Source organism: Crocuta crocuta, unplaced genomic scaffold (assembly GCF_008692635.1).
Source record: "Crocuta crocuta isolate KB4526 unplaced genomic scaffold, BGI_CrCroc_1.0 scaffold175, whole genome shotgun sequence".
Taxonomy (NCBI): Eukaryota; Metazoa; Chordata; class Mammalia; order Carnivora; family Hyaenidae; genus Crocuta; species Crocuta crocuta.
Window position 1 is genome coordinate 2955469 of NW_027530988.1, and position 14891 is coordinate 2970359.

Consider the following 14891-nt stretch of genomic DNA (forward strand, 5'->3'; position numbering starts at 1 on the left):
AAAGGCTGGAACCAGGTCGGGAGGAAAGGGAAAAGGAGGCCCTTAAAGTTCGTCTGGAAATTGAGAAGCAAAAAGAATTTTAGGGGCCGATGGCAAAGGGTATCCCTCCCTAAAACACCTCTAGGTAGCGAACCACCAATTTCTTGCAAGCCCCGCCCCTCACCCATCAAGCCCACTTCCGTTGACTCCGAATCAGGAAGGAGCGGGTTCCCCACTACTCTTCCCAACAAGGAGCGAAGGCCCCACCTCAGTCGCGCGCTTTCTCCTCCCCTCCCACCTTTCACGCACTTTCTCCCGCCCATCTGTCAATCACTGTGCTCAGCTGTCCAGTTAGCGGGCCAAGGGGCGGGGCCGCCAGGGGCAACGCGTGACGTCCGCAGTCCTCCGGCTGGGAAGCCAGAAGATGCATGAGGAAGGAGGCGCGTGACGGAGCAGCAATTGGCCAACGCTGCGGCCGCAGTCGGTGTAAACAAGGCCCTTCGCCGCTGCAGGTCTTGCGACCGCTCCTGGCTGGTGGGTGGTCTCGCGCGCGGCAGTAACCGCCGGCTTCAGTGGGAGGGGCTTCTCGGCTTCTCACTGCCTCCCCCACTTGGCGTACACACCCCCAGCACACCACGTGGGCGTGAGGCGAGGAAGGAGGGGGTGTTAGGCCGAGTTCTAACTTCATTGGTTGTCGCTGCTGCCGGCTTTCGCGAAGAAGCTCTCTGATTGGTCGGTAAGGGGGGCGTCGGGGGTCTCAGAGCCCTAAGGCTTCTGATTGGTTACATGAGATAAGCTAATGAGGCGCTTTCTTCCGCGAGGGGTTTTGATTGGTCGGCCAGAGAGGTTACCTGGGAATTCACCCACCCACTCCCCCCAGGGACTTTGATAGGTGAGTTTGAGGTAGAAAACTGAGAAATTCCTCTTCAAAAGATTCTCGTTCGTGAGCTAGGGTAGCTCCCTCGGTTTCACTTTCTGATTTTCTTTTTTTTTTTCTTTGCTTCACAGAATTGGGGAAGGTTTGTGGTCCTGAAGCCTTGGGAGTTGTCACAGGCTAAAGAGAAGGGATCTCAGTCCCTAGGAAGGGTCACCCTCCTAGAGATAGCTACCGCTCTATCTCAGGAGACCCTGGTGTTTCTAGAGCAGGCTTTACTTTCACCAAATCCAAGGAAGTGACAGGAGGAGTCCCTGCACAGGACCTAATGATGCTGTGATCAGAAGATGGGATCACGGAACAGCAGCAGTGCAGGAACTGGGTCCGGAGACCCCTCCGAGGGCTTGCCCCGAAGAGGGGCTAGCCTGCGTCGGAGTGAGGAAGAGGAAGAGGAGGATGAAGATGTGGATCTGGCCCAGGTACTGGCCTATCTCCTCCGCAGGTAACTTACCCTCTGGTGTGTCCCCACCAAGGACCATCACAGTCCCTTGACCCCAACTCCAGGCAGTTGAAGTTAAAGAGGATAGGGACTGGGATTACCTCAGACCAGCTGTTCTGTTTGAGCTTCCCTTCTGGACACTCATGGCACTCATCTCGATACCCAATAAAAGTAGTTCTTAACGAGGGAGGGTCACGAAGACAAACTCACTTTTGTGTTTGAGGGAACTGTTCAGGGGAGCCTCTTTAGCTGTGACTACACAAATATAATCTATTTTCCAAGTAAGTAAAAACTAAAATGAAAATGTGGGCCCTGATGGAAAAGGAGTGATGTGAAGGGTAAAGAGAAGAGCTGGGGAGGTGGGTGTTAAACTTCAGTGAAGTTATTGACGTGTGCTACGAGGCCACGTGGTCTTAACTTGAAAAACAAGTTTAAATTAACCTAACTCTAACCCTGTTCTTGAGGAAAGAATGCTTTGAGGAAAATGACCACCAGCACTTGACTGAAAAGGTTTGCCACCGGCTTTGTTTCTTAGCTATGGCTCCTTGGGACGAAGACAAGCCTGGGGATCCCTTTAGTTCTCTGCTGGACTCCTCAGTCAAGAGGCTCAGAAGGAAACACTCTTAGAATTTTTAGTTCTGTAGGGGTGCCTGGGTGGCTCCGTTGGTTAAGCGTCCGACTTCAGCTCAGGTCATGACCTCAACGGTTCGTGGGTTCAAGCCCCACATCAGGCTCTGTGCTGAACATTTGTTCAGAGCCTGGAGCCTGCATTGGGTTCTGTGTCTCTTTCTCTCTCTGCTGCTCCTCTGCTCACACTGTGCCTTGCTCTACCTCTCAAAAATAAATAAATGTAAAAAAAAAAAAAATTTTTAGGCTCTCTAGGAAGTCAGCTAAGTAGGTCTGTCAACGTCCATCAAATGTTGAGGTTCTCTGCTCCTGCTCTAAGCGTGAAGATTCGTTTCCTACTGTGTCTTATAGGAAATTGAAAATAACAGCCAAGGTCTAGTTAGCCTCACACTTCAAAATGGGGACAGTATAGGGTTTGAATAGCAGGTAGATAGCCATTGGCTCTGAATTTGGTTGGTTTGGGGAAGGGATCCTCCCTTTTATCATGGGCATCTCTCCACAGAGGCCAAGTGAGGTTGGTGCAGGGAGGAGGTGCGGCAAATTTACAACTCATCCAGGCCCTCTCAGACTCGGAGGAAGAGCATGACAGTGCCTGGGATGGCCGTCTCGGGGACCGATACAACCCACCTGGTAAGAGGAAAAGCAGACTGAGACCCTAACATTGGAAGACTTTCATTAGAAAATCCTTTGTTTCTCTTTTCTTTTCTTTTTTCTTCCTTTCTTTTTCTTTTCCTTTTTTTTTTTTTTTTTTTTTTTTTTTTTTTTTGCAAGAACATATGTTAAACTGAAATGAGATGAGATAACTCAGGGAATGTGGGAGGCTTTACAGCCCTAGTATATTTGGCCACGTTGAGTGGGCTGGAGCACAGTTCTGGGGCTGGAAGACCTAGGATGAAACTTCTCCTTGGCACTCACAGTGGACGCAACCCCTGACACCCGGGAGCTGGAATGCAATGAGATCAAGACACAAGTGGAATTGGCCACAGGGCGCCTGGGACTTAGGCGGGCCGCCCGGGAACACAGCTTTCCTCAAATGCTGCACCAGGTAGGCCTCTCCACCTCCAACCAGCCTGGAAGCAGGCCTCCTGAGGTAGCCGGAGAAGAGGGAAATAAACTTTGCAAGGAAGTCTCAAGTGCCGGAGCTGGAGGTTTCTTAGCTGGCCTGCATCGGAGTTTGGTGGGACATGCTAGTGTGTGTGGTGTCCATTTCTGTAGCGAGAGCGATATCTGTGGAGGAGAGGGCGTGGTGTGGCTAAAGTGGTCCTCTGTCTGTGCGAACAATATTCCCCAATCCCTTCCTTTAGAGAGAACGGGGCCTCTGCCACCGGGGAAGCTTCTCCCTTGGAGAACGGTCTCGAATGATGTCTCAGTGAGTATGGGGCTTGGTGGAGAGAATCTAAGGGCCAGATAGGCTTTATCCCCTAAATTTTGAAGGGACAAGTATTAAAGGATGTTCAGGGATATCAAAGTGAAGTTCACTGGGGTCAAAGCTTGAGAGTAAACAAACTGGAAAAGTGTAGGAACAGAGAGGACAAACGAATGAATGAAAGAAAAGGGAGTATACCCCAAGCCAGAAGGGAAGCCCGCCCTCGTGCTCACACCCAGCTCTGTTAGGATTCTGCTAACCAGAACAGTCCTCACCCCCAGCTCCCTTTACCTTCACTTTCCCTCTGCCTCCCCAGCTTCTTGCCCAACGATCTGGGTTTCACTGATACCTACTCTCAGAAAGCTTTCTGCGGCATCTACAGCAAAGATGGTCAGATCTTCATGTCTGCTTGCCAAGGTACCAGTCCCTGGTCCTACGAACTGCCTAGAACAAGGAACATAGTCCCCTGACTGAGACCAGAAAGCCCCAGACTGAGGGAACGCTGACCCCGGGTTAGGATGCTTAGCCAGAACACATTTCCCATGATGAAGGGAAGATTCCACAGATGTACAGAGAAAGAGAGGTCAGATCTAGAGAGGATGGAAGAAGGGGGTTCCCTAATTCTGCCTGATCCCCACTTACCCAGACCAGACGATCCGACTGTATGACTGCCGGTATGGCCGCTTTCATAAATTCAAGAGCATCAAGGCCCGGGACGTAGGCTGGAGTGTCCTGGACGTGGCCTTCACCCCTGATGGGAACCACTTCCTCTATTCCAGCTGGTCTGATTACAGTGAGTATGCCCCAGACTTCCACTGGCTCTCCAGCCCAGGACCCGAGGTCTCTGATGCCCACGTTCATTGTGCCAGGACTCTACCCCTTCTCCTGGGAAGATCACTCCCAGGGTCTGGCATCCTTGCCCTTTGTTCCATCTCCTGCCTAGTTTCACTCCCACCATCCTTCCCCCCAGCTCTGAAAGATTCTTGTTTCTCTTGCCTTTCTTAGTTCATATCTGCAACATCTACGGGGAGGGAGACACACACACTGCCCTGGATCTAAGGTACTGGCTTCCCTCCTTGGGCAGACTCTTCAGAAACTTCTCAAGGAAGGCTCTCCAGGAGCAAACCCCTTGAACTGGAACTCCTGCTTAGAGGGAGAAAGTACACTGCTTAGAGGGAGAAGTCTCTGTGCGGATTCCTGGGAGGGAAGCGCCCATCCTTGTCAGCCAGAGGACCAGGGTAAAACAGATGGTTGCGGGATTATTTCCACGTCCTCACTGAGGTGATCCACATTCTGGCACTCATTAGCAGGACTTTTTCTCCGCATTAGAAGTGCGCCTTACAGTCCTCGTCAGACTCTGTGCAAATCGACAAAGGCTGAGGGAAATCCACTTAACCCAGCTCCTTCTATGTTCTTTTCAGGCCAGACGAGCGTCGGTTTGCTGTCTTTTCCATCGCCGTCTCCTCAGACGGACGGGAGGTGTTAGGAGGGTGAGTATTTGTAGAGGATGTAGTCCTCAGGGAATGAGATAGGAGTTCTCCCAGAGACCGGCTCTGCCCTTGCAGAGACTGTACTGGACACCGCTATGGAGAACAGCCTGCCCTTCTCCAAGGTCAGGGTTTACGAGTGGCTACTCTTCTTGCTCACCATTTCCCCAGCATGAGATGCAGCCTCTCAAACCTCCTTCCCAAAACACAGCTAACTTTTTCCCCACCTCCTGTGTAAGAAGAGACCAAGGCTCGCCCCTCAGCAGGACTTTGCAACAGGGACTCTCTAGAGCATACACAGCATAGGTTCTCTCAGTTCTGACTCCAGGACCCTCTTTATCCCTTCCCTTTCAGGGCCAATGATGGCTGCCTATACGTTTTTGATCGAGAACAGAACCGGCGCACCCTTCAGGTATTGTTCCTGAGATCTAGAGCCCCTATATTTCCTGGTCTTTGGCCTATTAGAAGACCTAGAAAGAGGTCCTCGGTGTTCTGGCTTCCTTCTTCCCTAGATTGAGTCCCACGAGGATGACGTGAATGCAGTGGCCTTTGCTGACATAAGCTCTCAAATCCTCTTCTCTGGGGGCGATGATGCCATCTGCAAAGTGTGGGATCGACGCACCATGAGGGAGGATGACCCCAAGCCTGTGGGCGCACTGGCTGGACACCAGGACGGCATCACCTTCATTGACAGCAAGGTGGGCAGGGAGGCGGGACCGCACGGCCAGGTTACAGTTGTCCAGGAGCATGTCAAGGTGGACTGGCATGAAACTCCCCAAGCTCCTTATTAGCTAAGGTTTGCAAGAACTGGAGTTTAGGGAAGGGGCATAAACCAAGAAACATGAGCTCCATCTCTATTCACCAGACTTCAAGGAGCAGGGCAGGGCTTTCTGTGGAATGAAAGAAGACAATTAATCCAGGATAGAATAGGAGGCCCAGCCAGTCCCTGGGCAAAGAAAGGGAAAGCTGGCCGGGGGGCGGAGTCTGTGGTAGAATACCAATGGCGAGCTCACCTGGATGAAGAAAGAGGCAAGCTAAGTCAAAAGACTGACATTCTTCCCCTGCTCCTGGAGAAGCAGAGCTGGACTGACAGACCTCGATATTTGCAAACTCTGACACCTTGTTACCCATCTGGGGATTCACAGGGTGATGCCCGGTATCTCATTTCCAACTCCAAAGACCAGACCATCAAGCTCTGGGATATCCGACGCTTTTCTAGTCGGGAAGGTATGGAAGCCTCACGGCAGGCTGCCACACAGCAAAACTGGGACTACCGCTGGCAGCAGGTGCCCAAAAAAGGTGAGACTGGAAGGTAGAACCTGATCTCTGGAGAATAGTCAGGGGTGGTAGTTAAAATAACCCCTGGTAAGGCCTGGCACGGGCACAGTGGACATGACTGTAGCCAGGCCCCCTCCCCACTCCCTCTTGCTAGGCATGAAGTCTTTGTCTGCTGAACCGTGGGGAGTTGGGGTTCCCAGGGCTGGGGGCTGGGGCTCACTCAGAAACAACCAAACCAAAAGTATTTCAGTACTTCAGTATCAGTATAGCCACATTGGTGAATATTCGGTGGGGAAGGAGCCACCAGTTGGGGATTGGAAAGGCAGTCATCTGTGAGCGCCAGTCTTTGCTAAGGAGTGATGAGACTGGAGAATCCAGACTGCCTAACCTAGGGCTCTCCGCGCATCCCTCCCCAGCCTGGCGGAAACTGAAGCTCCCAGGAGACAGCTCCCTGATGACCTACCGGGGCCACGGGGTGCTGCACACCCTTATCCGTTGCCGATTCTCCCCCACCCATAGCACCGGCCAGCAGTTCATCTACAGCGGCTGCTCTACTGGCAAAGTTGTCGGTAAGGATTGTGCCAGAACAGGGGATCTTGGGAAAGGCAGGACTGTTTCTCTGGCATTTCACCGTAGTCACCAGTAACCACCTTCAACGTCTTAATGGTGACTATAAGTGAGATTTAATTGAGCTTGGAGAAGGTTAGGCTTAGAGAAGTAGAAAACATTATATTTGTTAGCACTTTTTTTTTTTTTTTTTTTTTTAGTGAGAGAGCACAAGTGTGGGGGGGCAGAGGGAGAGGGAGAAAGAGAATCTCAAGCAGGCTCCGCGCCCCCTATGAGCCAGGCACGGGCTTACTCCCATCACCCTGGGATCATGACCTGAGCCAAAATTGAAAGTCGGACACAACCGACTGAGCCACCCAGGCACCCTAACGTTTTAAATTCAGAAAAGGAACATAGGGGTGCCTGGGTGGCTCAGTCAGTTAAGCGTCTGACTTCGGCTCATGTCATGATCTCGTGGTTTGTGAGTTCAAGCCACGTTATGCTGACAGCTCAGTTCCTGGAGCCTGCTTCAGATTCTGCATCTCCCTCTCTCTCCACCCCTCCTCACTCACGTTCTGTTTCTCTCTCTCTCAAAATAAATAAACATTAAAAAAAAAGAGAGAGAAAGAGAAGGAACATAGACTTCTAGTCAGTAAGTATAATAATAAAGGGCCAAAAATATACTCAGTTCTGTTTTTTAGCCTGTCAAGGAAAGAAAGAGAGTGCAGATGAAAAGTGTGTGTGTGTGTGGGGGGGGGGACAAATAGGATGAAATGAAAAACAAGCTCATAGTAAAGGATATGCAGCCATTAAAGCAGAAAGAGTATACAGAGGACACAAACACATGTACGGCTATGAAGAGCCTAAGACAGCGGCATACCTAGGGAGGCACTCAGAGGCCCACTGGGAAAGAAAGATGCACCCCCGTCCTGAAGAGGAAGAGCAGACTCAGATGTCTGTGCGGACAGCCCATTGTTCACTTTTGTTGTGCCTTCCGTATCTTGTGGGTTTCATAGAAAATTGTTGGAAAGCGCTTTAAAGCCACATTGCATTTTCCTAACTGTGGCCCCTGTGAAATTTAGCTAAGGGCCAGAGACAAGTACCCACGCTCTGCCAAGCCATATATTCAAGCTGAGGTAGGGAAAAGGGAAAAGAAAGAGAAATCACATCATCCTCTGGTGTGGGCTTTGCTCCCCTGCGCAAGTGGGGAAAGTGCCCGAGAGGCAGGTAAGCCGTACAGCTCAGGAACTATGAGGGGTGCTGGGAAGCTACTCTGGCAGCCCCTCCCCACTCTGGCCTTCCCTGGACAGTGTATGACCTCCTCAGCGGCCACATCGTGAAGAAGCTGACCAACCACAAGGCCTGTGTGCGTGACGTCAGCTGGCACCCCTTCGAGGAAAAGATTGTCAGCAGTTCGGTGAGGTGGCAGGGGTTGGGGGGCCGGTGCACGTCTGGGACTTGGGCCTAGGCGGGGCAGCACCCCTGACTGCTTGCCACCTTCTGCCCTGCAGTGGGACGGGAACCTGCGTCTCTGGCAGTACCGCCAGGCCGAGTACTTCCAGGACGACATGCCAGAGTCGGAGGAGCCCCCCAGCGCCCCTGCCCCAGTGCCCCGCCCCTCTGCAGCTTTTTCCTCACCCCAGTAGACCTGATCTCCAGCCCCCTACACAGGTGGGCCTCTTACATGCTCTCTGCCTCCTCCCTTCTGGGAGGCCTGTGGGAAATCCCTGGCATTGGATGGGGAGAAGCCCGTGCCCAGGCTTTGGGGCCTTAGCTGAGCCCTGGAAGATCCTCCCCAAAGGGCAGAGTAGTCTCCTCACGGGCTCACACCCAGTTGCTTGGGTGTCTGCCTCTGGCCAGGGTTCGGCAGGACTGCCATTATCTGGGGCGTGGCCTTTGTCAACAGGAGAAGTGTCCTGAGTGTTCTAACCATGTTTGGATGTTAAGTGTTAGCTCCTAGAGTAGATGCCTGGGGCCCGGTCTGAACTGAGCTGTCAGCCAGGCCCCTTGCCCTGGCCTTCATGTTGAGGATTAGACTGGCCAATCTGAGGGACAGGCATCCTGGCCATTCTTCCAGAGGTCCTGAAGGCTAGAGCTCTAGCCATTTAGGGGAGGGTGGGGTGAGTAAGGCTTGTCGTCAGCACCCTCCTGGGATGGGAATGATGTCTCTCTCTCTATCTGGGTCTTTGGGGTGGGACAGGTTGTGGTGTGAGGGCTCCTTGTGGCCCCACACAGGGCAGGCCCTCCCTTCCCAGACTTCTGTCTTGCTGGAGGCCAGCAGCTTCAAGGAGGGATGTTGAAGTAGGACTCCTTTGTCCTCTCACTGGCTTTGGGTCCCTCAATAAATTCTCTGTGGGAACCTAGCTCAGTGTCTGTCTCTGTCTTACTCGCTCTTTTTCCTATCTGAGGCCTTTTATCCTCTCACTTCGAGAAAATAGTATCCACAAAGCCTTCAGGTATGCTTCTCTGTGGGAGAAAACACACCCCTCTGAAGCCCCTCAAGATGAAGAGAAATACCAAAACATTTGTTAACTGTGCTCTGCAACAGGCAACTCCCTCACTGAACTCAGAAACTTCCAGCAAGTAGAAACTGAGATAGCAGAAAGTAAGCACATTTTAGATTAGAGCCTGGAACATCCACATCAACCTTGTTTTGGGGCTGGCCTTGGAGCTGGTCTGGTCTATGAGAATTGGCTCAGAACTAGAGCGAACAGGGTGGGCACTGATGCTAGACCCCATCTGGGCACTTCACACCCAGAACTTTTTCCATCCTCACGGCCAGCCTTAGTACAGGTGAGGAAACGGCGATGTGAGGAGGTCACGCAACATGCCTCAGATAGAATACATTGCCAAAAATACCTTTAGAGCGGGACAGAGCAAACCTATGGTTTATGGTCAGTAGGGGAGGTGGTTGGGGTCCACACCCAGCTCTGATCTACCTTTCTTTATGACATTTCATTATCTCTGATGCAATTTTCAAACCAGCATACACACCTCCAGGAGTTCTCAAAGACACAGGAGGGGATAAAAGGGATTTCTCTTTCACAGCAAAACAGGCAGTTAAAAAAAAAATTTTATTTTTATTTTTTGTTATTTTTTTATTTCTAGGAGAGAGAGAGACAGCGTGAGCAGGGGAGGGTCAGAGAGAGAGGGAGACACAGACTCTGAAACAGGCTCCAGGCTCTGAGCTGGCAGTCAGCACAGAGCCCGACGCGGGGCTCGAACCCACGAACCGCGAGATCATGACCTAAGCGAAAGTCGGACGCTTAACCGACTAAGCCACCCAGGCTCCCCCCCAAATTTTTTTTTTTAATTTTCTATTTATTTATTTTTGAGAAACAGAAAGAGACACAGCACAAGTCGGGGAGGGGCAGAAAGAGAAGGAGACACAGAATCCGAAGCAGGCTCTAGGCTGTCAGCACAGAGCTCAATGCAAGGCTCAAACCCACCAACCATGAAATCATGACCTGACCCGAAGTTAGACGTTTAACCAACTGAGCCACCCAGGCGCTCTGCAAAACAGGTAGTTTTAAAAGAGTAGATTATCCAACAGCTTGGCTGTTGATATCCAACATATTCTTTCCTCTGCTCTGCCTAATGTGAAACTATCATGCCCATCTCCCTTCCCACCAGCCCTCATTCCCCTTCTGTCACTCCACCCCAGAGATGCCACCCATCTCACCCAGAACCTGTATATCCTCCAAGGCGCCAAAACTTAGAAGCAAATTAAAGTTTTTAGTATCCTCAAACCCTTTTTTTTTTTTTACAAATAGTTTATTGTCAAATTAATTTCCATCTCAAACCCTCTTTTAATCAAGGCCTCACGGACCATCTGTTCTCATTAAGAGATGAATTTCCAGTACAATTTTAGTTTATTATTAATGATCAGAAATATGTGAAATCTGACTGACAAATGGATAAAGAAGTAGTATACATATATATATAACGGAATATTACTCAGTGATCAGAAAATGATATCTTGCCATTTGCAGTGATGTGGATGGAGCTAGAGTGTATGAGGCGAAGTGAAATAAATCGGTCAGAGAAAGAGAAATATCATGATTTCACTCATGTGGAAACAATGAGTTTTAAGAAACAAAACAGTTGAACATGGGAAAGGAGTGGGGAGAGAAGAGAGGGAAACCACAAGAGGCTCTTAATGACAGAGAACAACAAACTATGGGTTGATGGAGGTGGGTGGAAGACGGGCTAGATGGGTAATGGGTACTAAGGAGGGCACTTGTTGGGATGAGCACTGATTATTGTAAGTGGTAAATCACTGAATTCTCCTTCTGAAACCAACATTGCACTGTATGTTAACTAAAAATGTTTTAACTAAAATTTAAATTAAAAAAAAAACACTGCTGTACTAATTATACATTTTGTACTACTAACAGTTATTATAAAAACTTTATCCAGAAGGAAAATGTTTTAATTTCAGGGCCTTATGAACACAAGAAATATTTTAAAATTAACTTTCAGGTCACCTGGGTAGCTCAGTCGATTAAGTGTCCCACTTGATTTTGGCTCAGGTCATGATCTCACGATTCATGGGTTTGAGCCCCATGTCGGGCTTTGCACTGGCAGCATAGAGGCTGCTTGGGATTCTCTCTTTCTCTCTCTTTCTCAAAATAAACTTTAAAATTTAAAATTAAGCTTCAAATTATAGGCATATTTTTGGCAGGGAAGTGTGATCAATAAAAGACTTTCAGGCATAAAAACATTAGGATAAGTTCTGTAGGGGAAGTCTAATAGAAATATCATTTCTTACTATTAAGATCTTGTCACATGTTTTTTAAATGAATAATGGTAAGGTATATAATCACTGTAGGGTTTAGATTCCATTGGATATATTTAAAAGAGTGATATATAGAAAATGCATTGGAAATTATGTTCTGCGCAACTATTTAAAACTACGATGAAAAATTTTTTGTCAACTTAAAAACGCGTGAGAGGTTCTATAGGTCTTCGTGTTAGGGTCCATAAACAGGAACTATGTCGAGGTATGGCTTTAGAATCTGGAAAGAATCAGATTGATGAAGCAATCTTGATCAGTGTGTGGATGAGGGCACTGAAGACCAAGGAGGGTTAGTTGATTTTCCCAAAGTCACACAGTTCAGAACCCAGGTGTACTTCCTTGCTCATTCCTTTCACTACTTCATGTAGTGGGCCTCCACTGTGCTCTGAAATCCCACCATGGTTTTGAGAAATGAGGAAGACAAAAAAAGGATCCCAGAACAGTTACTGAATAACAGGGATATCCTTGTTTAGGTTCCTCTCCTCATGGTTCCAGCCCCAGGGGTCAGGTTGGGAGGCCAGTGTGGGGTTTAGGACCCAGGGTAACTGGTAGGTGAACACGACCTAAGGTTTTGATGGACTCCACGCTAGGGATTTTTCTTGTAGGGTCTCCTCATCCCCCATCCCCATCACATGCTACTAAACCTAATCTTTGGGGTTCTGAAAATCCAACCTGGGCCACCATCTCTCATACAGTATGCCTTTCACCAGAAACTTGGATATCACCTGTTGGCCATCATAATAAACATACCAAGGAATGGGGGGTGCGTGGGTAGCTCAGTCCATTAAACGTCAGACTCTTGGAATCCGCTCAGGTCATGCTCTCTCGGCTTCATGGGTTCAAGGCCTGCATCCAGTTTTGCACTGGCAGCGCAGAACCTGCGCTGGGATTCTCTCTCGCCCTCTCTCTGCCCCTCCCCCACTCACAGTCTCTGTCTCAAAATAAATAAACTTTAAGAATTTCTCTCTCTCCCTCTGCCCCTCTCCCCTGCTCACAGTCTCTGTAAAAATTTTTTTAAAAAATCTGTGTCTGCCTTGTCATCAGTGTGATCTAGCCCCTGTCCTGAATTCTGAGTACGAGAGCCCACCCCTACAGGATGCATGAGATGTCTGTGCACAGCACAGTGTCCAACTCAGGCGAGGAGGCACATCAGCAGCGGTCTCCACTTAGGTGCATCGTGACCCTGGGGCCTTGACCCGGCCCCAGCCCCTGACTGGTATGAGGGGCTCTGAGGGGCTAGTTTGGCCCTGCATAAACCATGGTGCTTATGCAAATAAACCAGACATCAGATCTAAGATGGGACCATACTTTGGTTTGTTGTTGTTGTTCTTGTTTTTAGTTTTAAAAAAGATTACTCATTTTGAGAGAGAGAGAGCTCACGCAAGCTACTTTTAATGATTTCCAAGGTTTGGTTAATCTGAATCTTCATGACCCCCTGATTTCCTTGTGGAGCAAACATAGTAAATTTGGGGTGGGGTGGAGGTGACTGGCTGACCAAAGACAGGCGGACCCAGGCAGACTGTGGACAAAGACAATGCTGAACAGTAGGCCTCGCCCTCCAACAAGAACTAGAACAGAGCTGGAGCTGGGGACACAGACCTGGAGAGTCAAGGGGACACAGGGCTAACAGGAAAGGACACAGGCCACTGTCAGGACAGGCATCTAAGGCTAGGACCCTGCTGACGTGGCAGCCCTCCGCCCTGGCCCCTTGCTGCCCCCCGCCCCTCTCCCCCGCCTGCCAGCTGCCACCAGGGCTCTGCCCTGTGTCTGCCACACCTGTCACTGCCTGTCCTTGTCCAGGGGGGGCCCCATCAGCCCCTCCTCAGCTGCCCAGCAGAGCAAGCAGTTAGTGGGGAGGGGAGGGAACATGGAGCGGGGGCCGGTGGTGGGGGCAGGGCCAGGGGCTGGGGCCCGAATCCGGGCACTGCTGGGCTGCCTGGTCAAGGTGCTGCTCTGGGTGGCCTCTGCCTTGCTGTACTTTGGAAGTGAACAGGCCGCCCGTCTCCTGGGCAGCCCCTGCTTACGGCGCCTCTACCACGCCTGGTTGGCAGCAGTGGTCATCTTCGGGCCCCTTCTGCAGTTCCACGTCAACCCTCGGACTATCTTCGCCAGCCACGGCAACTTCTTCAACATGTGAGTCTGCTTGAGGCTGTGGGCGCCGGCTCCCCGTGCTCTGGGATCCCAGCTCCCTCCTCCGGGCTTCTGTTCTCCTGCCAGTCTGGACACTAAAAATAGGCTAGGAGGTTGAAGAGAAATTGGGAAGGGGGAGGGGAACAGAGTTGTGGGGTACAGGGGAAATCAGGAGCAGGGCTGAAGAGGAAGTTTGGGTCCTAGAAGGCTGAATGGGTCTCTAAAGAGATGGCAAAGTTTAAGTGAATGGGGAATAGGGGGTAGAGGGAGGAAACAGAACCAGTGATGATATGTAGCACTGGGAACAGTGCAGTGATGGGAACACAGATGGGGTGGAAGATGGGGCTGAGCGGTCGCAATAGCCTCCCTTCTTCTGTGCCTACAGAAAGTTTGTGAATTCGGCATGGGGCTGGACGTGCACCTTCCTGGGGGGCTTCGTGTTGCTGGTGGTGTTCCTGGCTACGCGGCGCGTGGCGGTGACTGCCCGGCACCTGAGCCGGTTGGTGGTGGGGGCGGCAGTGTGGCGGGGGGCCGGCCGGGCCTTCCTGCTCATCGAGGACCTGACCGGTTCCTGCTTCGAGCCTCTGCCTCAGGGCCTGCTGCTGCACGAGCTTCCCGACCGCCGCAGCTGCCTGGCAGCCGGCCACCAGTGGCGGGGCTACACGGTCTCCTCCCACACCTTCCTGCTCACCTTCTGCTGTCTGCTCATGGCCGAGGAAGCCGCTGTGTTCGCCAAGTACCTGGCCCATGGGCTGCCAGCCGGGGCGCCCCTGCGCCTGGTCTTCCTGCTCAACGTGCTGCTGCTGGGCCTCTGGAACTTCTTGCTGCTCTGTACCGTCATCTATTTCCACCAGTACACTCACAAGGTGGTGGGTGCCGCAGTGGGCACCTTTGCCTGGTACCTCACCTATGGCAGCTGGTATCACCAGCCCTGGTCTCCAGGGAGCCCCGGCCACGGGCTCTTCCCTCGGCCCCACTCCAGCCGCAAGCATAACTGAAAGAAATAAAGGCAAATCAGGCCGAGTTCTGGCTCTTCTCATCATTTGGTTGGGCGGACTCAGCAAGGGTGGGAAGGATAAGAAAAGAATCAGGTAGTCTCTCGCGTTCCTCAACCATTCCTTGCTGTTACCAACTTTGAATACCCTTCCTTATGCTTGGTCTCCATCCCTCCTGCTGTCCTTTTAGTCTCCCAATCCTTGCAGACTTCAGGCTACATGGAGGGCTCCCAGTATCAAGGAGCGGCAATGCTAGAGCAGGTAAAGCACTCCTGGTGAGCAGCCCCTTATCTCTAGCCTGGCTGATTCGTT

General features: G+C 51.0%; 2 protein-coding genes across 6 annotated transcripts; both read left to right on the plus strand.

Annotated features, from left to right (window-relative positions):
- Window positions 1-346: 346 nt before the first annotated feature.
- On the plus strand, window positions 347-9019 carry DCAF11 (DDB1 and CUL4 associated factor 11). Of its 5 annotated transcripts, none has more exons than XM_077770435.1 (15): window positions 347-517; window positions 1153-1332; window positions 2482-2609; window positions 2897-3024; window positions 3284-3348; window positions 3662-3762; window positions 3992-4138; window positions 4351-4405; window positions 4767-4835; window positions 5187-5244; window positions 5345-5530; window positions 5978-6131; window positions 6527-6679; window positions 7967-8073; window positions 8168-9019. In XM_077770435.1, exons 1-15 carry the CDS (start codon window positions 408-410, stop codon window positions 8300-8302), a joined length of 1776 nt encoding a protein of 591 aa, XP_077626561.1. In that variant the 5' UTR covers window positions 347-407; the 3' UTR covers window positions 8303-9019. The 5 variants fall into 5 exon arrangements, with proteins under 5 accessions (XP_077626561.1, XP_077626559.1, XP_077626558.1 ...); XM_077770433.1 differs by having other exon boundaries at window positions 402-491; window positions 988-1355; XM_077770432.1 differs by lacking the exon at window positions 347-517 and adding an exon at window positions 536-715 and having other exon boundaries at window positions 988-1355.
- Window positions 9020-9098: 79 nt separating this feature from the next.
- Window positions 9099-14598, plus strand: FITM1 (fat storage inducing transmembrane protein 1). The gene is made up of 2 exons (XM_077770436.1): window positions 9099-13587; window positions 13970-14598. Exons 1-2 carry the CDS (start codon window positions 13322-13324, stop codon window positions 14580-14582), a joined length of 879 nt encoding a protein of 292 aa, XP_077626562.1. The 5' UTR covers window positions 9099-13321; the 3' UTR covers window positions 14583-14598.
- The last annotated feature ends 293 nt before the right edge of the window (window positions 14599-14891 follow it).

Bases quoted from the DNA above. Each gene is read 5' to 3' on its own strand.
- DCAF11 (XM_077770435.1), top strand. From the start codon at position 408: ATGAGGAAGGAGGCGCGTGACGGAGCAGCAATTGGCCAACGCTGCGGC. The intron at 518-1,152 runs GTGGTCTCGCGC...AATCCAAGGAAG, and splicing joins CGACCGCTCCTGGCTGGTGG to TGACAGGAGGAGTCCCTGCA. The intron at 3,025-3,283 runs GTAGGCCTCTCC...CCCTTCCTTTAG, and splicing joins TTCCTCAAATGCTGCACCAG to AGAGAACGGGGCCTCTGCCA.
- FITM1 (XM_077770436.1), top strand. From the start codon at position 13,322: ATGGAGCGGGGGCCGGTGGTGGGGGCAGGGCCAGGGGCTGGGGCCCGA. The intron at 13,588-13,969 runs GTGAGTCTGCTT...CTGTGCCTACAG, and splicing joins CACGGCAACTTCTTCAACAT to AAAGTTTGTGAATTCGGCAT.